The sequence below is a fragment of the Neoarius graeffei genome, chromosome 27 (assembly GCF_027579695.1).
Source record: "Neoarius graeffei isolate fNeoGra1 chromosome 27, fNeoGra1.pri, whole genome shotgun sequence".
Classification (NCBI taxonomy): domain Eukaryota; kingdom Metazoa; phylum Chordata; class Actinopteri; order Siluriformes; family Ariidae; genus Neoarius; species Neoarius graeffei.
This window is the reverse complement of record NC_083595.1, coordinates 26,963,882-26,990,702: the sequence shown is the minus strand read 5'-3', so window position 1 is coordinate 26,990,702 and position 26,821 is coordinate 26,963,882. Positions and strand designations below refer to the sequence as shown.

Genomic DNA, 26,821 nt, shown 5'->3' with positions numbered 1-26,821 from the left:
GATAATAGCCTATTAACTAAAATATTCTTCTTCTTTTGCCTGCTCCCGTTCGAGGTCACAACAGCGGATCTGTTCTGCATGTTAGATTTGGCATAGGTTTTACACCGGGTGCCCTTCCTGACACAACCCTCCCCAATCTATCCAGGCTTGGGACTGGTACTCAGTATACACTGACTTGTGCAATCCCAGTGGCTGGGTATTTTACCTAATCTGCATGTCTTTGAACTGTGGGAGGAAACTAGGGCTGGGCGATATGGAGGAAAAAAAAATATATCGATATATTTTTGCTATATCTCGATATACGATATATATCTCGATATCTATGCAGGAAAAACAACCCCCAAAAAACAGACACACCAAATTCAGCAAGGTGTTTTTTTTTTTTTTATTGAAGTGCAAACAGGTAGGCAGCCAAGTGCCTAGAGGTAGACAGGTACTAATAACAAAGTGCTTGTGCACCATTTTTAACATGAATTATCAAACCAAGGAAGTAGTATATTGCCTTATTTTAATTACAAACATAAAACCTGAGGGTAGGCAGTTCTTATAAAGTGTGTCTTAAACATTTAAGTACCAAAAAAAAAACAACCCTCATTTCGTAAATAATAATTTGACTTATAGAAATAATACATATTGCCTTCCTTTTCCTTAAAAACAAAACTCAAACTCATCTCACTGCATTAACTCTCAGCCTGGCACACTCCTCGTACAAAAGTTTGTGGCGTACCTGTAAATGGTTGAACAGGTTCGTGGTGCTCGATGCTTTGGTTGCCACTAATTTCTTTCATTCCCGGCAGTAGACCTCTTTCTGTTGTTCGTCCGACGGTTTAAAACCAAAATATCTCCATATAATGGAGCCATTTGTCCTTTTTTTGGTACGAGTTCTGCCGCCTCCGGGCTTTCTGTGGGCGCCGCCATGTTGAATGAGTTAACACGCCGCCTACACGCGAGGGGAGGGGGTACAAACACAAGAAGGAGGCGGGGCGGGCAGCACCATAGCACAGTGAAGGAAATTAAGCACAGTGGCGAAATCATATTAATTTAGAGCATTATCTCGATATATACGGTATGCCAAAATCTTTTTCGTGTTCATAAAACATATCGATATATCGCAAATCTCGATATATCGCCCACCCCTAGAGGAAACCCACACAAACATGGAGTGAACATGCAAACTCCACACAGAAAGGCCCCTGCCAGTCGTGAGGTTCCAACTCAGAACCTTCTTGCTGTGAGGCAACAGTCAAGTTTGTTTGTGTAGCGCTTTTAACAATAGACATTGTCCCAAAGCAGCTTTACAGAATCTGAATGACCCAAGATGTGAGCCAATTTTATCCCTAGTCTATCCCCATTGAGCAAGCCCGTGGCGACGATGGCAAGGAAAAACTCCCCCAGACGACACGAGGAAGAAACCTCGAGAGGAACCAGACCGAAAAGGGAACTAATCCTCACCTGGACAACAACAGACAACGTGACTATAACATTAACAGTTTTAACCTGAAGTCAGTTTTGTTGATGTTATAACTCTTCATTAATGGAAACTTGAGTGCAAAACTGTTGTTGACAACCGCAGTCCCAAAGTTAGCAAGCCAAGTGTAGTCCTCAGCCAGAAAAGCATTACTGCAAGTGTCCAGAGTGTCTTCCAAGTGTGACTTTCAAACTGTCCATATGGGGCCATTCTCTACAGGAGTGATGTGATGACACTCCAACCAGACATAGGGCATCAGGATGGATCAGGCAGGTCTGAGGAGCAGAAGGGGTCAGCACCTTGATCCCAGGATTGACATGTAACTCAGAGGGACAGATTGGGGGGGGGAGAAGAGGGGGAAAAAACACACAGGTTGTTGGGTATGCCCAATATCACCTGAATAAGTAGGTACAGTATACATTTTGCGCTGAGTACAAGCAGAGACTCTGGCAAAACTAACTATGACCGCATAACTAAAAGGAGAGAACCAGAAGGTACGGTAACACAGGCATGAGGGAGCCCCGGGACATAAAGCAGCCAGCCACTACACCGTCAACAAACTCGAGTGAGCAAGCGAGTGGGGGACTGACCGCATCCATGCATCCCAGTTTACGGTACCAAAACAGTCTGAGGACCCTCCAGATCTACACCTTTACCTCATAAACACCATTAACAAAAGGCTTGACTAAACAGATATGTTTTCAGCCTAGACTTTAAATGCTGAGACTGTGTCTGATTCCCGAGCGCTACTTGGAAGGCTGTTCCATAACTGTGGGACTTTGTAAGAAAAGGCTCTGCCCCCTGATGTAGCCTTCACTATACGAGGTACCAGCAGATAGCCTGCACCTTTTGATCTAAGTAGGCGTGGCGGGTCATAAAGGACCAGAAGTTCGCTCAGGTACTGTGGTTTGAGACCATTCAGTGCTTTTGAAGATCAATAGTAGTATTTTATAATCAATACGAAATTTGATTGGGAGCCAATGCAGTGTGGATAAGACAGAGGTGATGTGGTCATATTTTCTAGTTCTAGTAAAGACTCTTGCTGCTGCATTTTGAACTAACTGGAGCTTGTTTATGCACTTATTGGAACATCCAGACAGTAAGGCATTGCAATAATCCAACCTGGAGGTAACGAAAGCATGGACTAGTTTTTCTGCGTCATGTAGTGACATTACATTTCTTATCTTAGCAATATTTCTGAGATGAAGGAAAGCTATCTGGGTGATGTTATCAATGCGAGTTTCGACTGAAAGACTGGGGTCAGTAATCACTCCGAGGTCTTTTACTGCTGCATGTGAAGAAACAGAAAGGCCATCCAGAGTTATTGTGTAATCAGAAAACTTGCTTCTAGCTGCATGTGGTCCTAGTACAAGTACTTCAGTCTTGTCAGAGTTAAGCAGAAGGAAGTTAATAAGCATCCAGTGTCTAATGTCCTTCACGCATTCCTCAATTCTCTATTATGCTGGTGTCTCATCAGGTTTTGCAAAAAGATACAACTGGTGTGTCATTAGCATACCAGTGGAAACTAATACAATGTTTACGGATAATATCACCCAGAGGTTGTATGTATGGATGTATGGATGGATGGATGGATAAGCAGCGGCCCCAAGACAGAACCTTGTGGAACACCAAACTTTACCTCCGTATGTCTAGAAAAATCACCATTTACATCAACATACTGATAGCGATCAGTTCAATGAGACCTGAGCCAGGAGAGGGCCGTTCCCTTAACTTCCACAATGTTTTCTAGTCTATCCAGAAGAATGGAATGATCAATGGTATCAAATGCTGCACTAAGGTCAAGCAACACAAGCAGCGAGACACAGCCTTGATCAGACGCCAATAGTAGGCCGTTTGCTACTTTAACCAGAGCTGTCTCTGCTATGATGAGGTCTAAATCCTGACTGATACATTTCATGGATGTTATTCCTATGTAAATATGAGCATAACTGTTGTGCCACAGCTTTTTCAAGGATCTTGGAGATAAAGGGGAGGTTTGATATTGGCCGATAATTGGACAGCTGACAGGGATCAAGGTCAGGTTTTTTAATCAGGGGTTTGATAACTGCTAGTTTAAAGGATTTGGGTGCATAGCTGATCAGAGGAGAAGAGTTTTTATTATTTTTAGAAGCAGTTCAATTACTTCAGGTATTATTTGTTTGAATAAACGTGTAGGTAAGGGACCTAGTACACAAGTTGAGACTTTGTTGAGGTGAGAACAGTGCTCACCACTACACCACCATGCAGCCCCTATTAACTAAAATATTACTTTTATTAAAACTGAAATAAGTTAATAATAAATAGGCCTTTTCTGAACAAACTTTTATGAATATTTGTACTTCCTCCATTTGCTTCTTTTCTTTATCTTTCAGTAGTATGTAGAAAGAGCTCAGATTTCTTGTTAAATCTGTTTGTACAGTTAATCACATGACAGTGCTTTCCCATTTTAGATGTTTATTTTTTGTATATTTTTGCAGCATTAGAGCTGTGTTACTTCCACCTACAACCCCGATTCCAAAAAAGTTGGGACAAAGTACAAATTGTAAATAACGGAATGCAATGATGTGGAAGTTTCAAAATTCCATATTTTATTCAGAATAGAACATAGATGACAAATGTTTAAACTGAGAAAATGTATCATTTAAAGAGAAAAGTTAGGTGATTTTTAAATTTCATGACAACACATCTCAAAAAAGTTGGGGCAAGGCCATGTTTACTACTGTGAGACATCCCCTTTTCTCTTTACAACAGTCTGTAAATGTCTGGGGACTGAGGAGACAAGTTGCTCAAGTTTAGGGATAGGAATGTTAACCCATTCTTGTCTAATGTAGGATTCTAGTTGCTCAACTGTCTTAGGTCTTTTTTGTCGTATCTTCCATTTTTTATGATGCGCCAAATGTTTTCTATGGGTGAAAGATCTGGACTGCAGGCTGGCCAGTTCAGTACCCGGACCCTTCTTCTACGCAGCCATGATGCTGTAATTGATGCAGTATGTGGTTTGGCATTGTCATGTTGGAAAATGCAAGGTCTTCCCTGAAAGAGACGTCGTCTGGATGGGAGCACATGTTGGTCTAGAACCTGGATATACCTTTCAGCATTGATGGTGTCTTTCCAGATGTGTAAGCTGCCCATGCCACACGCACTAATGAAACCCCATACCATCAGAGATGCAGGCTTCTGAACTGAGCACTGATAACAACTTGGGTCATCCTTCTCCTCTTTAGTCCGAATGACACGGCGTCCCTGATTTCCATAAAGAACTTCAAATTTTGATTCGTCTGACCACAGAACAGTTTTCCACTTTGCCACAGTCCATTTTAAATGAGCCTCGGCCCAGAGAAGACGTCTGCACTTCTGGATCATGTTTAGATACGGCTTCTTCTTTGAACTATAGAGTTTTACAGGAGCTGGCAACGGCGGATGGCACGGTGAATTGTCTCATCTCATCTCATTATCTCTAGCCGCTTTATCCTTCTACAGGGTCGCAGGCAAGCTGGAGCCTATCCCAGCTGACTACGGGCAAAAGGCGGGGTACACCCTGGACAAGTCGCCAGGTCATCACAGGGACGGTGAATTGTGTTCACAGATAATGTTCTCTGGAAATATTCCTGAGCCCATTTTGTGATTTCCAATACAGAAGCATGCCTGTATGTGATACAGTGCCGTCAAAGGGCCCGAAGATCACGGGCACCCAGTATGGTTTTCCGGCCTTGACCCTTATGCACAGAGATTCTTCCAGATTCCCTGAATCTTTTGATGATATTATGCACTGTAGATGATGATACATTCAAACTCTTTGCAATTTTACACTGTTGAACTCCTTTCTGATATTGCTCCACTATTTGTCGGCACAGAATTGGGGGGATTGGTGATCCTCTTCCCATCTTTACTTCTGAGAGCTGCTGCCACTCCAAGATGCTCTTTTTATACCCAGTCATGTTAATGTCCTATTGCCAATTGACCTAATGAGTTGCAATTTGGTCCTCCAGCTGTTCCTTTTTTGTACCTTTAACTTTTCCAGCCTCTTATTGCCCCGTCCCAAGTTTTTTGAGATGTGTTGCTGTCATGAAATTTCAAATGAGCCAATATTTGGCATGAAATTTCAAAATGTCTCATTTTTGACATTTGATATGTTGTCTGTGTTCTATTGTGAATACAATATCAGTTTTTGAGATTTGTAAATTATTGCATTCCGTTTTTATTTACAATTTGTACTTTGTCCCAACTTTTTTAGAATCGGGGTTGTACAATGAAGTCACATGCATTCCCACTGTTTTGTTATTGCACCTTCCAGTGCTGTCGTCGAGTCACTCTAAACCTAGAGTTCGAGTCCAGTCTCGAGTCTCCAGTGTTCAAGTCCGAGTCAAGCCCAAGTCATTTCAAGAAAATTTCAAGTCGAGTCCACTATTGAGCCAAGTCGAGTCTGAGAACAAGACTCCAACCAAACCGTTTGACGGTGGCTGTTGCTGCCTTTATGTGAAAGGGTCTCTGCTGCTGTGTTGGACTAACGTTGCTGCTCGACTGCCCCATTTTAGTTAACAGGCTACAGATAAAAAGCTTGTTCATCACTCAGCAAGCCCTGCCCACTATCAACAGGGCAAATGACATGAGAGAGGGTTAACACTCGCTAGTTCATCGCTCAGCAAGCCCTGCTATCAACAGCGCAATGAACATAGCATGTCACTTCCTTCTCTGGGTGGAGTCTTGCCAAATGATGACTGAAGTTCAAGGTTGTCCCCGTCGTCTCCTCGATAGTTCTTCTACATATGGAACACGTAGCAGTGCGTTTATTTTTTCCCCACTGTACGAGAAGTCTGTATAAGCAAAGCGGACAATCCTAGGGGCTTCTCTCCAGGCATTTTAGCGCCGTTAACGTTAGTTTGTTCCTGAGCATGACGTATGAACAGGTGAATGTGCATTCTCTTGCATAAAATTAGTAGATATAAACGCCTTATGTCAAATTATTATGGCATGTTACTAAAAGAAAAATCCGAGTCCTCATCTCCAATTTACAAGTCCGAATGCAGTTAATGCACGAGACCAAGTTCCCCCAGCCCGCCCTCCCGTATGGCTTTGAATTCTCACTGAATGTGTATTGGCTTATCAGTCACGGTTGTGAGATTAATCTGCGTGTTGGAGAAAGGTGCAGCACATGTTATGAGATTTCAGCAGCAATTTCTCAAGAAGAAAGGAGAAAAATTACGCAATGTCTTTTAAGTGTGGACACAGTCAACTTTCTGTCAAGTACAATTTTGAATCCACTATTCTACTTTTTTAATTGAGTAGGATTTTGACACGATGCACATACTTGAGTATAAATTTTCTGCATAAGTTCTAGCCCTCATGTATCACCTATACAATTTAGTACATCATCTGTCTGAATAATATTGGATTGCATTGCTGATCTTTTCTTCTTTTAAGAGCATTTAATGAAGAAAAGATTTTGCCTCAGGGTTTTAGGATGGCTCTGATTATAGTGTCGAACTGGAGGCTGTTCGAAGGACGTGTGAGGGAGTGAGACAGAAAGAACCTTCGAGACGTCTTTTCTACCAGACTATAAATTTCCATTATTATTGCTATTCATTTGCATGATTACTGTGAGATACATCCTCAGCGGTCTGTAGTCATCCCTCGACTGTGGCCTTGTGAGCCATGTTAGTGTGAAATTGATTGTAGGGTTTAACTCTTACGCTGCTCTTGATTCATTAGCATACAGAAGGCATTTCCTCGAGTAACGAGTTCAGTTTGGATCATAATGCTCAGTACTTTTGACTGGTCTTATTTCTTTGACTTCCTGAGTCCTTTTGAATGAGTCTGGTTTGAAGTTAATGGCTCTGTCTTTCCCCACAGGTTACTACCTTTTGATGAACCACAAATGTAATATTAGGGATAGGTCCTGGGATTAGGTTTTCACTTGAACGGTTTCTGTGCAGACAAATAAATGGAATAAAAAGTGATGGTTTATGGCAAATAGTGTTTTATATGAAGATGACCTTCAGTGATCCCAGCCATCCCCTTTCCACATCATCTCCAGAGAGGTGGAACTCGTTGTTTTATAATGGAGTGTACTTATTTACCTGTAGATATCCCATTTTATTCTGTTCACATTCACTGGATATGAACAATCACACGCTCTGATTGGCTACTCTACTACTAGGATATCAGCTCATATACCGTGAGTAGAGAAAAACAAAATGGCGGCGTGTGTTGCTGAACCAACTGAGGACGAAATAAAAACTCTACTCGAAAACAAAACTCCAAAAAGTACAAAAAAAAAAGCAACAAAATATGGAATGAAAGTATTTTATGGTAAGAACGTATCATCTTTTTTTTTTTTCCCCAAGAATTATTATAATAATAATATCATTTTTCACAAATTGGTACTGTAATTTTGCCGGTTTGTTTACATTCTAAGTGGAAATGATTTTGTCGTGCGTTTTGTACAAAGTTTTTATTTATTGAATTTGCAAAAAAAAAATGCTCTATTTCTCAAAATCCAGTGAATGCAGATAGAATAAAACAGTTATTCCACTCAGTCTCATCGTACCTGGCTTATAGCTATCAGCTCATGTACGACTCGATTTTGTGGAATAACTGCTAAATGTATACAAGAGGTGCTACTGGACATACATGTAGGAAAACAGTAAACACTGCATAGGCTGACGAAGGTTAAATGAACAATTGGACAGAATTGTCAGCCATGATGAGACATACCAGCCTTAAGCAAGAGCTTTGCTACTATTGTATCGAATTTAAATACATCAACACATTAGATAATAACGGCAACAATGTAATACGAATAATAAATCGGAGAGCCAAATACAGTTATGCCAATTCCGATAACAGGAACCAGCAATAGTATGGTGGCATAACATCATGATGTTTCATGGAAGACTGCGTAGCGCTGTATCATAAACTGGTCGAGTAACAACATTAGCTAAAGCTGAAGTGACAGAGATGGCCTCAAGTCAGCAGAACACAAAAGCAAATCTATAAACTAATTTTGTTTAACCAGATCAACTACCTCATATTAATTTAAAATTAAATTTGCAGAGCAGAGAGGGGAGGAGGTGGAATGATGTGTGTATTTGTGTGTGTGAGGGAGAAAGTGAGCCCACCCTGCCAAGCATCCAGTGAACATGCCAGAAAACTACCATCCCAACGAACACTGCATATTTCTTGATGGAAAGAAATGTGGTACACTGTAAAGCACAAACAAACGCTCATCATTCCCATGTCCATGCTTTTGCATTTCTCTGTAGAAGTATTGCTATTTCTTTATTCTTTGCACATCGTACCTTCTTATACGGGTTCAGCTCTAGTGTCGCCCTTTGGCGGATGAGGAGAGAGGGGGGAAAATCGGAAGCCCAGTGAGGAATCGGTGGATTGGATATGATTAGCCACACTGGTCATTGCAAAGAAAAGTCTTAGAATAAGGTGGAAGCCATGGCCTAAAGGTCAGAGAAGCAGCTTTGGGACCAAAAGGTTGCCGGGTCAATTCCCTGGACCAGCAGGAATGGCTGAAGTGCCCTTGAGCATGGCACCTAACCCCCAACTGCTCCCCAGGCTACTCTGGGTATGTTGTACGTCACTCTGGATAAAAGCGTCTGCTAAATACCATTAACGTAATAAGGCCTAGTCTACAATACTGAAAATCATTTTTGTTTGTTTTTATTCGTTAGCCACGCTAGCATTTTCAGTTCGCTTCCCAAAATATTCATATCCACAAGGAAATGCAAACAGTAGGAAATGGCATACCCAGCCCTGAGCTTTCCTTTTTTTTTTTTTGGATAACATGAAGATAAAACACTGCTTTCGCTCACACCCCCAGCATTGCTTGTATACTATATAAAGCAGTCAAACATGAAATTAAAATAACTAACACTGAAAACAGCATCACAGTAAGCTCTGCCATCTTAGAATTGGAGTTGCGATCACATGATGTGCATCACACCTCCCCATACTCACAAAGGTGCGTTTTTCTCTTCACACTGCAACACAAAAACGTTTTCAGATGTATCCACTTTGGAGAGTGGTATGCACTTTTTGTGGTTCGTTTTAGTGCGACTAAAGATTGTGTTAAAGCTGCAGTGCGTAGGATTATAATAGTGTTTCTGAGTTGCTGTGAATCGGCTTGTCAATTCTGTAACGGGTGTTTTACAGTCAGAGCCGTGTCAGTGTGTCTTGTCAAATGGCAAATGTCATCATGTCTCGACTTCAAGCATAAAGAAGTCGAGAGAGGGAGGGAGGGAGAGAGAATGAACAGACGAACGAATGAACCATCAAGCAAATGAAGGAGTGTAAACAAAGCAAATGGGAGTGAGGGAAGAGTCGTCTGATATTACACTGTAAGAGGAAAAGGGATTCAGGCTAGACTGAGATTTAGCTTTCCCCCCCCTGCTGAACAGAAAATGACGCACAGGCAGCGCTGCTGGATCCGCCACTAAGTCACATTGATGTTCACTATAAAGTTGTTATTCTCATAACATTTCTGTAATACTAAGCAGTCATGATTCAAGTACTTGCTGCGTATTATTGTACTAAATAGTTTGTCAAGTTTATTTGTATAGCACTTTTAACAACAGACATCCTCACAAAGCAGCTTTACAGAAAATTCAAGACTTTAAACATATGAGCTAATTTTATCCCTAATCAATTTATTTATCCCTGATGAGCAAGCCTGTAGCAATGGTGGCAAGGAAAAACTCCCTCAGACGACATGAGGAAGAAAGCTCGAGGGGAACCAAACTCAAAAGGGAATCTGTCCTTATCTGGGTCATCACAGATAACATGATTTTATAAATAATTTGCTTCTGGGTTGTTTTACAATCAGGGTATGCAAGCTAAAAATCACATTTAACACTTTATTATCTTCAATATCAAAAGGCTTGACTAAATAAACTTGGTTGTTTATTGTAGCCCTGTGATAGCTCTATTTACCATGCAAAAAGAATTTGGTGATAATGTTATTTTTGGTGAATGTATGGCAATATATGTCATATTTAGCAAAATTACTCGTGTCATTTCGGAAAAGTGCTTTTTTGACCACAGGTAGCTCCAAAAGGGATGCACTTAAATCATTCTTTGTACCATAAAACAAATATTTGGTTCCATATCATTGGAAACATAGTTAAGTTTTAATGTTGAATGCCAGTAAGTTTTCAGACTATTTTGATCAAATTAGTATGTAATTGTGTCAAAAAAAGTCCTCTCCGAGACAGCTAATTTTTCAATATAAAATAACATATCTAAAATGATTATTTTCATCCTAAAATGTGGTCAAGATATCGGGACATAAATACTAGCGACAACTAACAGAAAGCTTACAGCCTTATATTTAAAAGCACTATGGAAGTAGTGGATTCTGAATTGTCAAAAAAAAAAAAGTCCTCTCCGAGAATCACTTCATTTGTTTCTCCCATCTTATAGCAGATTACACAAAACTACCATACACGCGTCAAAAAATTACCTGAAATCTGTTCTTTAACTTGTCCTTCACTTAAAAACTGGTACAAGAACCAGTTTGAATCAATTTGAATTTTGGACCCCTGTGACACAAACTTTGTACCCTGATTGTAAAACAACCCTTCTATAACTGTGTCCAGTATAGTCACAAAGTACAACTGCGTAACCAGGAAAATCATTATAGTTTTAGCATGAAGTCTGTTTTGTTGAAGTTCATTGATAGAGACTTGAGTGCAAAACTGTCCATGACAGCTATAGTCCTAAAGTTATCATGGTGACTCTAGTCCTCAGCCATCGTAGCAAAATTGTGTCCAGACCCATCTTCCAAGTGTGACTTTCGACTGTCCATATGGGGCCGTCCTCCATGGGAGCAATGTGATGAGACTCCAGCCAAAAGTAGGGCGTGAGGATGGATCAGGCAGGTCCGAGGGGCAGAAGCGGTCAGCATCTTACTGGTGTCTCAGGATCGACATGTGTCTCGACAGAGAGACAGACGATGATGTTTGTCACTACATCATTGGTGTCCTTACTATTTAGGCAGATTAGTATGTGTTGTGAAGTGTGTTGCCTTAAATGCTATCTAAATGTATACATTCGCAGCTGTGAGACTGAGGTTTGCAGTGGAGGCACAATACATACTACAGACTGTTCTTCCATAAGTAGCTTGTATTCTCACTTTTCTATCAGAGTGGACAAAATTCCAAGCTCTTGTAGCATTAAAGGTGCAGTATGTAGAATTTAGGGGGACCTGTTAGCAGAAATGGAATATAGTCTTCATATGTATGTTTTTCATTTGTGTGTAATTACAGTACCTGTGATTTACGAATTAGCGTGTTTTTGTAAGTTTAGAATGAGCCCTTTATGGCTACCTAAAGAGTGGGAACTTTTTTTTTACGGAGCCGCTATAGTAGCCCAGAACAGACGACACCTGCATTTCATGTTTTACAAGTGGCAGTGTGAATCTGGAAGGAAGGCAAAGAAGAGGAATCTGAGAACCCAACTTTGGAAAATTATTATTTAGCATGAGAAAAAGCAAGGGAGGGGTAAAGGAGGGGTATTCAGCTGGTTGAAACCTCCATAGTGGACCTTTTTAAGGTTACTTGAAAAGACTTCTGGCCTGAGAGGGAGCGGGTGAAGAAGGCATGTGATATTTAGACCAATCTCAATCTCAAAACAGCATTTTACTGGTGATTTAAAAAAAAAAAAAAATTTCTTCCTTGGAGATCTGGTGGATCATGCTCGTACTTTGTCTTCCTTCCTGTCTCCTATTTCTCTCACTCTCTCCTGTCTTTCTTCCCACTCTTCATTCCTCTCTTCTGTATGTTTTATTGGATGCTGCATAATAAATGTATACGTATATTTTTGAAGACAGTGATTGAGAGGGCTGTGCCCAGTGTGAGCCCCAGAGTGAAAACGCACATAAAACGCAGCACTCGGCTGGCAGAAACCCTGGAATGAGCGTCTGCTTTAGTGATCCCATAAACCCCAGGCTCATCTGTCAGAGAGGGAAAAGGCACCTGGTCTGCACTCTCCTTCCTGCTACACCTCCCTCCATTGGAGTCATAGCCTCATGAAGGATCTTGTCCAAGTTTTACACACACTCATGAACTTTGACTTTGTGGGTGTTCTGCAGATAAGCTGTTCTTTTGCTGTCAAAAAACGTGCAAAGCAATTTGTGTGTAAATCTGTAAACCTCATTCTTACTGGAAGATGAACCATTTTAGTGAATGTTGTTATACGCGAGTGTTGGGAATTAACATCTAGTGTTGTAGTCAAGAGCACCTTAACCGAGACCAAGTCATGACCAGGGCGTATCAAGACTGAGACGACCAAGGTTTTGAGGGGTTGAGACCCAGTCAAGGCCAGGGCCAGACCAGTGGGTGTGAAGGGAGGTGGGGGAGGGGTGACTGTCATTAACAGGAAGAAAATTTTCAAATTAGCAATAAGTTATGTTATTGATTGCTTTTGAAGCAGGAAATGTTGCATCCAGTCACAGTAACCATCTTAACAATACAATACACAGACAATTTAGTGAAATCCACACAGTTATGGTCTTGGCTGGTCTTGAAATAAAATCCCGAGTCCTCTATATCCGAGACTGAGACAAGACCGAGTAAAAATGCAGTTGAGACCAAGACCTTCAAAAAGTGGGCTTGAGACCAGTCTCAAGTATTACGACACTAATAACATTTAAAGTTAGTTATTACCTCTTCCAACTGTGTTGGAGGACATTATCTTTGTGTTTGTTTTTGTTTGTTCCTAATGTAACTCAAAAACTAGAACCGATTTTGATGAAATTTTGAGGAAAGCTGAGCCATGGGCCAAGGAACAGTTGATTTTAGATTTTGATGCAAATCCAGATATGTATGTGGATCCAGGATTTTTCCGAATGTAACTCAAAAAGTAGTGAACGGATTTGGATGAAATTTGGTGTACAGCCTTAGTATTATCCTAAGTTCGAGTGATTTATTATTTTTTTAAATTTATTATTATTATTATTATTATTATTTTTATTTTGATGTCGATATGTGGCTTGGTGGGGTATGAACTCTACCGAGTGCTCTTCTAGTATTATCTGTAATAATTAACTGTGCTGTCAGGCTTGGCAGATTGTTGGTTATGAAGAGTGCCAAGTCATATCGCTTGCTGCCAGGTAGCTGATTAGTTTACTATTAAGTTGGCTGAAACAGAGCAAAGTTATGATGATTTCTTTTTTTTCTTCTAGTAACTGCCTTTATGATGCAGTATTGCTGTACACTAACCACAAATGATATGAGTGATTCTCACAGGAGTGTAGTTATATCCTGTTTGTAAGGCGCTTTTATTTATTTATTTATTTATTTATTTTTGGAGAATTAATACTCTGTATGCATGTTTTGTAGTTTAGCTTATTATTGATGAACGCACAGAGCTGTGCATTGGGGAACTTCAGAAAAGTCTGTTTACTAACCATTTCTGCTTTTTGTGCTTCATTGTTTGACTTCATTTATTTTAAATGAAATGAAAATATTTCATGTGTGTATGTGTAGGTTTTGTGGAGATTGCCTTCAGCCGTGTCTCCAGGTGACGTCTCCTCTCTGTCCCCTGTGCCGCATGCCTTTCGACCCCAAGAAAGTGGACAAATCTTCCAGTGTGGAAAAGCAGCTCTCCAATTATAAAGCACCATGCCGAGGGTGCAGCAAAAAAGTTAGTCCCTGCTCGCGCTCTCTCTCTCTCTCTCTCTCTCTCTCTCTCTCTCTCTCTCATATATATATATATATATATATATATATATATATATATATATATATATACACACGCACGCAAACTTGTGGTTTTGCTCTGCTGTTTCCTCCACTTTCATGTTCTCCATCATACTAATTTTTTAATATGATTTTCACACATTTCTTTTTAAACCTTATTTTTATTTGCGATGTATATATTTTTGGTAAACATTTTAAAGCTTTGTTTTCCTTTACTATTTTGATATGCTTATTTCCTTCATCTGCTTATTAAACCCCTCTTTTCACTTCTTTTAAAATGTACTTTTTACCTTTTAAATCTTTTTATTCTAAGTTTTAATTTAATTTTCTTTGAAATTCTGTTACCCTTTCTAACACTATCTTTTTATTTCTAATCCTTCTTTTTAAACTTCTTTTCTCTTAACCCTTTCATGCATAAATTTTATTTTACGAATGTCTAGATTCCTTAGATATTTTTTTTCTTTGCAAAAATGGCATGTCATTTGAAGTTTGCCTTTTTCTAAATATCATTTTTATTGAAATGTAGATGGATTGTCCATGTGTAGGAATATAATGAGTAGTAAAAGGATAAAACATCTTACCAGAAATAAAAAGGGGGGAAAAATCTTCCAATGTGTTCATAAGGACAAGTCATTAACATTCAAGTCTAAAAATATTTAATGCTGTGATCCACAATTTCAGTAAATGTGATTTTTAAACAAAATACCCTGATCATTCATAACATTAAAACCACTGTCAAGTGACTTGAATAACATTGATTTTCTCATTACAATGGTGCCTGTCAAAGGGTGGGATTTATTAGGCAGCAAGAGAACAGTCAGTTCTTGAAGTTGATGTGTTGGAAGCAGGAAAATTGGCAAGCGTAAGAATCTGGTGTCAGTATCAACTCTGTCAGCATAAACAACAGTTTGTGCTACAGTAGCTCTTTTGTGGGATTGGATCATACAGTATGAGCTAGCCTTTTTGCCCCATGCGAATCAGTGAGCCTCCGACACCCATGACCCTGTTGCCGCTTCACCGGTTGTCCTTCCTTGGACCACTTTTGGTCGGTACTAACCACTACACACCGGGAACACCCCACAAGATGGACCATTTTGGAGATGTTCAGACCCAGTCATCTCGCCATCACAATTTGGCCCTCGCCAAAGTTGCTCAGATCCTTACATTTGCCCATTTTTTTTCCTGCTTCCAACACATCAACTTCAAGAACTGACTGTTCTCTTGCTGCCTAGTAAATCCCACCCCTTTACAGGCGCCATTGTAATGAGATAATCTTATTCACTTCACCTGTCAGTGATCATAATGTTACAGCTGATCAGTGTATACCTATAATTTTAGCACAGTTAATTTTTTTTTTTTTTCTAAGCTGCATAATGCAACAATTTTCAATTAAAAAACCAACTAAGGTGTTCTTTGGAGTCTGGGACTAATGTATATTTAAATTTAGGATTTTCTGTAAAAAGTTTTGTAAAGATATATACCACAAATAGACTGCATTCAGGATGGTAAGTGAAATTAAAAAAAAAAAAGCCTTAAATTGACTGTACATAAGTGTGGGCATTATCCATGAAAGGGTTAAATCCTTTTCCTTTTTAACCCTTATATTAAATCTAATTACAGGACCAGTCAGAAGTTTGTACACCCCTACTCATTCATGGGTTTTTCTGTATTTTGTGTTTTCTACATTGTAGAACAAAACTGAAGACATCACAACTATGAAATAACACATGGAACAGATATGGAATTATGTGGTAAACAAAAAAGTGTTAAACAAAATGTTTGCTATTTTAGATTCTTCAAAGTATCCACTATTTACCTTGATGCTTTGTACGCTATTGGCATTATCTTAACCAGCTTCATGAGGTAATCACCTGGAACGCTTTTCAGTTAACACGTGTGTCATAATAATAATAATAATAATCATCTAACACTCTCTCCACCTGTGGCAGATTGCGCACTAATATAAGAATTTTCCTTCCATAGTTTCCTGTTATTTGTAGCTTTGTTAAGGTTGTTGATATTGAGACCGGACCATTTGGTATATATCGTCTCGCCAACACTTTTTTTTTCTCAGTCTTCCTCTGTTCCGTTTGCCTTCTGTCATGCCTTTGACACAGATCTTAGCAAGTCCTCTTTCTGCCTGTTTTACATGGCCAAAGAGTTTGAAGGTTTTCCTCTTGCCATAATAATAATAAGTTTAATTTATATACTGCTTTTCTCACACACAAACACGGAAATAAATTAATTAAAAAAAAAAAAAGTCCTCCTGAAGTGGCCAGGCTGTAACTCCAGTGGCGTAGCTGCTCACAGTCTCACTCTGCCTGCACAGCCATCTCAATGTCACCAGGCAACAGCACTGAGGTACACCACACCATGGATCCACAAAGTGAGCATAGAAACAACAGAGCGCTGGGCAACCCCGATGCTGACGAGCGCAACAAGCACACCACAGTCCACAACGAGCAGAACACATATCACTCATATACCCCTTTTCCACCAAATCAGTTCCAGGGCTGGTTCGGGGCCAGTGCTGGTTCACAACTCGTTCAACTTGCGAGCCAGCTGAGAACCAGTTTGCTTTTCCATAGCTCACGGTGCTAAGGGAAGCCACGTCATTACGTCGTTGTATACGTCAGTTACGTCGCTACATTTGCATAAACCTTGGCGTGAATATCGAAGCAAAAACACCATGGAAGCAGCAGCAACAACAACAATAATAATAATGGATGACTTCGCGTTTGTACAGCTGCTGCTTCTCATCGCTTAAAAATGGCGATCTTTCGCGGTCTTGTTATTGTTGTTGGTCTTAAACAACGTTTAAGATCAAATAGTAAATAATAATAATACAGTAAATAGTCCTATTCCGGGCAACACGGTGTTGTAGTGGTTAGCGCTGTCGCCTCACAGCAAGAAGGTCCGGGTTCGAGCCCTGTGGCTGGCGAGGGCCTTTCTGTACGGAGTTTGCATGTTCTCCCCGTGTCCGTGTGGGTTTCCTCCGGGTGCTCCGGTTTCCCCCACAGTCCAAAGACATGCAGGTTAGGTTAACTGGTGACTCTAAATTGACCGTAGGTGGAATGTGAGTGTGAATGGTTGTGTGTCTATGTGTCAGCCCTGTGATGACCTGGCGACTTGTCCAGGGTGTACCCCGCCTCTTGCCCGTAGTCAGCTGGGATAGGCTCCAGCTTGCCTGCGACCCTGTAGAACAGGATAAAGTGGCTACAGATAATGAAATGAGACGAGTCCTATTCCACAACTGTGGTAATTCGTATTATATCAAGAAGCGCTCAACCTAAGTAAAGAGAAACAGAAACAACATACATCATTACTTTTAAGATATGAAGGGCTTTTTAATTAATAAAAATAAAGAAAAAACATTGAATTAGGTGTGTCCAAACTTTTGACTGTTTAGTGTGTATATATGCAAACTTTGTTTCCATGAATCCCAGATAACCACCAGGTGCAGTGTGAAACATCTTTTCCCCCCTCGTTTTCCTGTTTAACCCTCTTCTTTTAAACTCTGCTTGGAGTTGTCCTGATCCTCTCTGCTTACTATTTTAACCCTATCATTAACCTTATCTTTTTTTTTTTTTTTCTTTCTTGTACGGTAGATCACGTTAGTGAAAATGAGGTCACACATTTCATCTTGCACAAAGGTGCAGGAACAGATGGCCAACTGCCCAAAGTTCATGCCTGTGGTTCCCACATCACAGCCGATTCCCAGGTAAGATCAAAACTGCCTCCAAAATTGCTTTCCAGTGAGAAGAGAGGGCGCTTGGTGCTGGACACAAATAGCTAAACACACAAAGGGGGGTGTGACCAGTCACAAAATAACTTTAAAAAAAAAAGGCATTTGTGTCATAATCCTGTGTTCACTGTTGTTAAACATCATAGCCAAGTGAAGAGCAGTCCTAGTGTCAGGTTTGAATAACTTCAGTAAAAAGGGAAACCTGTTTTATGTCCTGTTTTTATACGACCCTCAAATCAGGAAAAGTTGGGATGGTGTTTTGAAATTAAAACGATTTGTCAATAATCTTTTGACCCGTCTTGCATGCAAAACAAAACCGCACATAATTTAATGTTTTACCTCATGATTTAATTTTTTTTCCCCAAAATAAATGCTGATTTAGTTTTGATTCTTACAACACATTTCAAAAATGTTGGGATAGTAAAGCATTTACCACTTTGTAATGTTGCCAGCATGGCACGGCATGGTGGTGCAGTAGTTATCGCTCTCGCCTCACAGCAAGAAAGTTTCGGGTTCAAACCTCACAGCTGATGGGGGGCCTTTGTGTGTAGTTTGAATGTTCTCCATGTATCTGCGTGGGTTTCCTCTGGGTGTTCTGGTTTCCTCCCACTGTTGTAAAGACATGCAGATTAGGTAAAATACCCAGCCACTGGGGTTGTACAAGCTGGTCCCAAGTCTAGATAGATTGGGGAGGGTTGTGTCAGGAAGGGTATCTGGTGTAAAAACCTATGCCAGATCAAATATGCGACCCCTAACAGGAGCAGCTGTGAGAAGGAATGGCAACATTCTTCTTCTTTCAACACTTTAAAGATGTTTAGCAACTGAAGGCACCAAGTGATGAAGTGTTTCAGGTGTTATTTTGTCCCATTCTTCCTGCAAACGGGTCTTAGTGTGCAACAGTACGGGGTTGGTCTTGTTATATTTTTCATTTCAAAATTCTCCACACATTCTCTATTGGGGGGCGGCATGGTGGTGTAGTGGTTGGCGCGGTTGCCTCACAGCAAGAAGGTCCGGGTTTGAGGCCCGTGGCTGGCGAGGGCCTTTCTGTGCGGAGTTTGCATGTTCTCCCCATGTCTGCGTGGGTTTCCTCCGGGTGCTCCGGTTTCCCCCACAGTCCAAAGACATGCAGGTTAGGTTAACTGGTGACTCTAAATTGACCGTAGGTGTGAATGTGAGTGTGAATGGTTGTCTGTGTCTATGTGTCAGCCCTGTGATGACCTGGCGACTTGTCCAGGGTGTACCCCGCTTTTTGCCCGTAGTCAGCTGGGATAGGCTCCAGCTTGCCGGCAACCCTGTAGAACAGGATAAAGCGGCTAGAGATAATGAGATGAATGAAATTCTCTATTGGGGACAGAGCGGACAGGAGCCCTCTTCTTCCACAGCTACACCTTTTGTAATGTGTGCAGAATGTGGTTTTGCATGGTCTTGTTGAAATGTCCCTGGAAAAGATGTTGTATTGAAGGTAGCATATGTTGCTCCAAAATCTCAATGTACTTTTCTGCAGTAGTGCTGCCATCACAGAAGTGGAAGTTACCTTTGCCAAGGGCACTGACACAACCCTATACCATGACACACCCTGGCTTTTGGACTTGTTGCTGGTAACAGTGTGGATGGTCCTTTTTGTCTTTGGTCTGGAGCACATGGCATCCATTTTTTCCAAAAAAAGGCCTGGAATACTGATCCATCTGAGCACAATACATATTTCCACTGTGTGATGGTCCATCCCAGATGCTTCCGGTCCCAGAGAAGTTGACGGCACTTCTGGACACAGTTAACATAAGACTTCCTTTTTGCACAGTAAAGTTTTAACTGGCATTTGTGGATGTAACTCTGCATTGTAGCGCTTGACAAATGCTTGCCAAAGTAATCCCGAGCCCATGTGGTTGGATCAGCGATAGGTGAATGACTGTTCTTGATGCAGTGCTGTTTGAGGGACCAGAGATCACGGATGTTCAGTTTAGGCTTGTGCCCTTGCCCTTTACACACCAAAATTCCTCCAGATTCCTTGTATCATTTAATGATATTATGCACCATTGAGGGTGAAATATCCAAATCCCTTCTTTCTTTGAGGGACATCGATTGATTTAAACATTTTCAGTAGTTTTCTCCTAGCCTGGGAAATCCCATGCTGCTTTGCACAATTGTTCCGATCTGAAAAGACAGCATGGAAACTATGGTCTAAAGGCTCGCCTGAGTTAGGGAGCCGATCAGAGAGTGGGGAGGGGTGGAAAGACGGTGACGCGTACTACTCGACAAACGGAAGCTTGTTTATTTGGGACTGTTTACGGATCACGTTTAATATGGCGGTGAGCGATACGAACCAAACTTTCGATCAAGCTTTAGACACTGTTCTGAATAGTTTAGAGCGAAAGTTTGTTTTAAAAAAAGAACAGCGTTTGGCGTTTCAGTCTTTCTTCGCCTCTTCGTCTTCTTCGTCGCTCTAACTACGTCACCGGGTACAACTGCCATGATTGGCCATGGGCTACGTATACGCCAAATAATAGACATTCGCAACGTCCAATAAACGGCCGTTGACAATCGTAAACCACACCTCCCCTACGAGAAATTCAATAGGCGGATTCCAGACCATATTTCACTTGTGATATGGTCTGGTGTTAACCAGACTAGTTTTCTCCCACATTTGTTGACAAACTGCAGAACCATGGCCCATCGTTGCTCCTCAAAGTCTAGGCCTCTCCTGGATACTGATTTTATACCAAATCATGAATACAATTACCGGTTTCAAATTACAACCTTATTTGATTGTTTTACCTCATTTCAGGCCCTAAACTGTCCCTGTCCCAACTTTTTTTGGGGGGGAATGTGTTGCAGGCCTGAAACACAGGAATGAATGTAAATTAACAAATGAAATGAAGTTGACCAGACAAAACATGAAATATCATGGGCTCATTCTATCTGCAAAGAAATACAAGTCAAAGTAAATTTAGAAATCATGGCTTCTTTTTTTTCCTGCATTTTCCATATGTCCCAACTTTTTTTTTCTGCTTTGAGGTTGTAAAAGCAATGCAAGGTTTCCTTTCTTTATGAATTAAATCATCATATGAAAGTATGAAGATGGCTTGAAATGGGAATATGGTAATGAGTCAGAAGCAATTCATGTTCCAGAAACGTTCACTGATGCTACATGTAAATGTGTAAGTATCCTAGGGACTGATTTTCATCACAGTCTCCAAGTGACTTCCCCCTCTGGATGAGTTCTTCCTGCTCTAACAATCATCTGTTCAGCATTTTCCAAGAGCTGAAATAGATTTGTGAGAGCAGGAAGCAGTGTAGGGTCTGGAGTAGCAAATGTGAAGGGCTAAGCTATCATTACTTGGCCCACCAGGCAAGTGTGTCCATCCAGTCCTATCTTTTGGTTGTCTGGTGATCTCCAGAATTACCTTTTTCTGCCTAATATTGACACTAATAATCAGAAAATGTTCTATGTCTGAGGAAGGCAACTTTTTTTTTTCTTGAACAATTGCATGACCGAACCAAGTGAGCTATGCCGAAGTGAATACCACCTCCATTATCAACAGTATATAAAGAAGTAACATTAGCTGTCTAGCTACCGTAACTTGGCCAAATGCTCTTTGGGTTTCAGTAGCTTGCTAGGTTTGCTCACCAGCTAGCTTGCTAGCTCATGCTAATTCATAGGCGTTCATACTGTAACTACATAGTTAGCTATCTAGCAAAGATGCCCTTTACACATTATCCCGAGTAATATCCTGAGTCGTACTGTAAAACAGCAAAAGATCTTGCTAGCTAGTCTAGCTCAGTAAACTAATTAATGGCATACTTGTACATATTTCCGCAGGTTGGATGTTGAACTGTGAAATGGCAATACCTCTGCAGTTTTTTTTTTTTTCTTCTCACATACATTTCTAGATCATTATCATGATTCCTTGAAAGCATTTAAACCTGAAGATACCTGATAAATTGGGCCACCGAAGACATTGATTTTGCTCTCCCCAATTTGGTCTTGCTCACTAGCTAACTCTCTCCCAATTGCACAGCAACTACTGGCCTGCAAAGGTGGCTAATTTCAATCTCTCGACTCCTGGCCACAGATGGCTCTGGCATTGCTGGGATTCGAACTTGTGATCTCCAGATGATAGGGTGAACACTTTTCTTCCATTCAGGAGCCTTGTGTATTACCTTTGATCAGGTAACTGGGGATAAAGAAACACAAAAGGGCTAATTAGGTCTTCAGTGGTTCTGCTATTTTTATCATCATCAAAATATCTCACAGCTGAGTGTAGTAAGTGAATAATACAGTCACACACAGGCTGCCCACAGTGCTGAAGCTCAAGGAGCTTCACACACAACTTGTAGTATCAACTTGTAGTATAACAAGGCTACTCAAAAGTCCACATCATCTATTATTATACACACGGGCTACTTTTTCCATGAAATAAAAATGTGTATTCTGTTCTCTTCTAGTGGGTTTATTGATAGCAAGCAATATTTTTATCATATCGCTTATCCTCCATGTATTACGCCACTCTCCCCAATGGAGAATGAGCGTGCAATATTGTTATAATATTGCACATTGTCAAGAAAACACGACGTCACACGTCAGAGCTCATGCGAAGATCCATTGATGCAACTTTTCTGCTACACGTGCACAGAATCATTTGTTTGTCGGCCGGGAAAGAGAGATGATCAGGCTAATCCAGTGCTAAGCTTAAGCACTAAATAACTAAACTGAAACTAAAGATGCGCTGAACACCCGAAAGGCTACCAAAACTTCGTTATATATTCTTCACGCATATTTACAAGAGTAAAACATACCAACGTGCATCGAGAAACTGGAAAAGAGACACGTCGGATGCATAGAACTTCTGTGCTAGCAAGTGACTGTGACAGTTTGTAAACAAACATGGCCGTGAGGTTTGCTTCGTTAAACATGGAAGATTTTGAGAGAATTTTGGCTGTGAGGTCGCTCCGTTGTGTGTAGTTGTCGATGTTGATTTTAAAAGTAACTCAATAAATTGCACAGGGAAAATAATAATTGGCTTGACTGCGCTAGCATTGGCCTGCACTAACACCACACCAGCTAGAAGCTAACTGGACTGTCGTGCAAACAGCACCAAGTCGCGGGGAAGCTAGTGTTGGTCTTTGAGAATGCTGATATGAAGAGTGTGTATTAATAATAATAATAATGTCTGGCCTTTTTTTGTGGTCTGTCAGATATAGTCCATTCAGCTAGCATGATCTTGACCTCATCTTCGACTCGTTCAATATCATGCTAGCTGAATGGAATATATCTGATAGACCGCTCAAAGCCAGCCAATATTATTTAATTATTGTACCTTTTACGATGCAATTTAGAGCTTTGAGCAGTACTGCTATATGAATAATGCCACTTGCTTAAGACGTTTTTTTTTTTTGAAGGGTGCTATCTTGCTGAAACGTTTTTCACAAAATTGATTTATGTAGCTGTTAAGACTTTTCTAAGTGTTATTACGCAAATTTGAAAACAGTTTGTATTTTATGGTAACACTGAGTTGCTTTGATTTTGGCCAAAAAGTTCACAACGGTCAGCCACAGCCGAATATTATCATAAACATTCTCAATATAAGACACTAAAGTGGAGTTTTTAAAATGGTTGTCATTGGTATGCTACTTTCAAACGTATGCCTTTTGTGCCTTTAGTTAAAGGGAAAATAATGGGATAGGAGCATTTTGGAGTACAGTGCCTTACAGTTCACAAGTATTCATCCCTCTTGAACTTTCCCACATTTTGTTGTGTCTGTAGCAACCTGCGATTGAAATGGACTTAATTGGAATTTGTACGGGCAGCACGGTGGTATAGTGGATAGCACTGTCGCCTCACAGCAAGAAGGTCCTGGGTTCAAGCCCAGCGGCCGGCGAGGGCCTTTCTGTGTGGAGTTTGCATGTTCTCCCTGTGTCTGCGTGGGTTTCTTCCGGGTGCTCCGGTTTCCCCCACAGTCCAAAGACATGCAGGTTAGGCTGATTGGTGGCTCTAAATTGACCGTAGGTGTGAATGGTTGTTTGTCTATGTGTCAGCCCTGCGATGACCAGGCGACTTGTCCAGGGTGTACCCCGCCTTTTGCCCATAGTCAGCTGGGATAGGCTCCAGCTTGCCTGCGACCCTGTAGAACAGGATAAGCGGCTACAGATGATGGATGGGTGGAATTTGTACCATTTGATTTGTACATTATCTTGATGTACAGTATTTTGTGCGTGCGTGTGACACGTAGATTAACAAAAAAGAAAAAAAGAAGACATTTGTTGGTTGCACAAATATGTACTACTATCAATCAATTCTAGGTAGGATAGGTTTTCTTCTAGCACTGTCCTGTATTTGGCTCCCACAGCATGATACTACCACCGCCATGCTTCATGATGAGGATATACCAAAGACGTTTTTATCTGATCCGACCAGTGACTGTGTATATGAGTGGATATATGTCATGACTGGTAGACCAAAGTGAGACCAAAACATGGCTAAGGCCCTCTAGTGGCTGGCTGCAGTACAGTTTTTAACCTTGTTCATTCCTACGGTATGTTACTGAATAGAGACTGAGCAAGACTTTCATTTTGCATTACAGCTTTTTGGGAATCGTGTTCACATAGTAGTCATTTGGTTGTGTTTTTAAAAGGTGTGGTCGATGGGGTGATCGATGGATTCAGAGCCATGTGGACACGTGTGCATGGGCCTAAATCTCTTGACAGTTCTGTAGCAAAGCCATGTCTTGGTCTTCTGTAAAATGTTTTAACAGACCCTCCACAGGGAGTTCTTTACGGTTTGTTTATTTATTTATTTACAGTATGTTGCTAGTTTTGATCTCTAAGCTAGCTAAACTGATGATATAACTAGCAAACCAACATGAGTAAATGAAGTGATGGGATAAAACAAGGCAGCGAACACTAGCTAAACTATGTACTTTTATTATATATGTATGAACGGTATGATTTGCATGATCACTCAGAGTATCTTGGTAAGATAATGTTAGCTTGCTTAAACAAAAAAAAAGCTTAGTCATGACTCGGAGCTATAAAATATTTTTTTCTGGCAATGGTAAAATCATTCCCTTACAAAAATATTGGAACACAAGGCCAATTCTTTTTGTTTTTGCTATACACTAAAGAAATTTGGGTTTGAGATCAAAAGGTGAATGAGACTATAGATAATAGATATTTACATCTGTTGTGTTAAACTTGGAACATGGCACTTTTGGCAGCAGACCATCCATTTTTGGAATGAGCAAGTGTGTTTTGGGTCATTCTACTGCCATCATCATGAGTTACATTATCAATAAAGATTAGTGAGCCTGTTCCAGAAGCAGCCATGCAAGCCCAAGCCATGACACTAGCTCCACCGTGCTTGACTGATGAGCTTGTATGTCTTAGATCATGAGCAGATCCTTTCTTTCTCCACGCTATGGCCTTTTCATTATTTTCATGGAGGTTAGTCTTGTTTCCAGAACTTCTGTGGCTCACCTCTGTATTTCTTTATGAATTCCAGCCTGGCTTTCTGATCCTTCCTGCTGATGAGTGGTTTGTATCTTGTGGTATGGCATACGTCTTGCTTCACCCCTACCCTGTGGAGGTTGACTTTTGTTTCTGGGTTTTTCTTCACAGCTCTCACATTGTTTCTGTCATCATTTGCTGTTGTTTTGTTTGGCTGACCAAACGACCAAACATGTCTGGTTGTTAGTACACCAGTGGTTTCTTTCTTTAACAGGACATTCCAAATTGTTGTACTGGTGATGCCCAATGCTTGTGCAAAAGTTCTGATTGATTTTTCTTCTTTTCTCCCATAGACAGCTCTCTGGTCTTCATGTTGGTTTATATTTTAACAACAAATGCAGTCTTCACAGGGGGAAACCTGTGGCTCAAACCAAGAATAGACCTTCAGAGATAGAAATTGTTTAAACAATCTAACAAGACACATCTGGGCAACAAGAAGCACCGGTCAGTCACGTGTTCCAATATTTTTGATCACTTGAATTGGAACCAAACAAAATGTTCCAAGTTGTTTAACACATTTAGATGTAACTATCAGGAAATAAAGGCTGAAGTTCTTGTCTCATATTTATCTATTGATCTTGAACCCAAATGTCTTCAGTGTATAGCAAATAGAATTGCTGTTCCAATACTTTCACAGAGGACTGTGTAGTCCCAAAAAAAGTGAAACCTTTTTCCGCATGTTTGCTGTGTCATCATGTTTTTTGACAAACTCAAAATGGGATTTCATTTGTGTTTCATATGTGCCTCTCAAAGCCGAGCTTTACAGAGTACCTGAGCCCTGGTTGTCTTGTGAACAGCTTCCCCAACTGAGCTGTGGATTTCTCTAGCTCCTTCTGAGTTACCCTCAGACCTTTAGCTGCTTCTTTGATTAATGCCTTACTTTCCTGGTGATTGACTTTTGGTGGACAGTCTCTTTTATACAATCACAGTTTTGTGATATGCTTTCTATTTTTTAAATCAAGGATTTAATGGTACTCCACAGAACCTTCAAAATTATGATATTTCGAGGATACGTTTACATTTATAACCTGGTAAACAAAAACGTACCAAGTAATTTGACTTCAGGGCCATTTTGTTCCTCCACAACGGACAAGACTTTTTTTTTTCATGATTATTTTCTACATACTGTATCTTCTTTGCATGAAAATGTCTAATAGTGGTGTTTGGAACTGCATGATCCCAGTAAATGCAACATAAATATACACTTCTTTTTCCTGTGTTTTTGCTTATTTTTAAATCTATTATTTTTAACCTATTTTTGTTGCCACCCTCACCAACCTTCTGCTGTGTGGGGGGAATAAAACAGATTATGTTGAATTGCTTCCTGACAAACTCAAATTTTCTGGGATTTTTTTTAAAAAAAAAAAAAGACAATAGTGTTTTAAGTCATTTTTTGCCAGT

At 40.4% G+C, this 26,821-nt stretch overlaps 1 protein-coding gene across 4 annotated transcripts in view; it reads left to right on the top strand.

Annotated features, from left to right (window-relative positions):
* The window catches only part of LOC132875316 (E3 ubiquitin-protein ligase RNF166), a 69,936-nt gene that overhangs the window by 32,859 nt on the left and 10,256 nt on the right, over positions 1-26,821 (top strand). For 3 of the 4 annotated variants that reach the window (XR_009651792.1, XR_009651793.1, XM_060912081.1), the window contains exons 2-3: positions 13,963-14,119; positions 17,784-17,896. Coding sequence is in view for 2 of the 4 variants with exons in the window: in XM_060912081.1 (XP_060768064.1) it covers positions 13,963-14,119; positions 17,784-17,896 (270 nt within the window). In the remaining 2 variants the exon portion in view is untranslated. Of the gene's footprint in view, positions 1-13,962; positions 14,120-15,866; positions 15,927-17,783; positions 17,897-26,821 lie in introns of those variants that run through there. The other variant, XM_060912082.1, reaches the window with a different exon arrangement.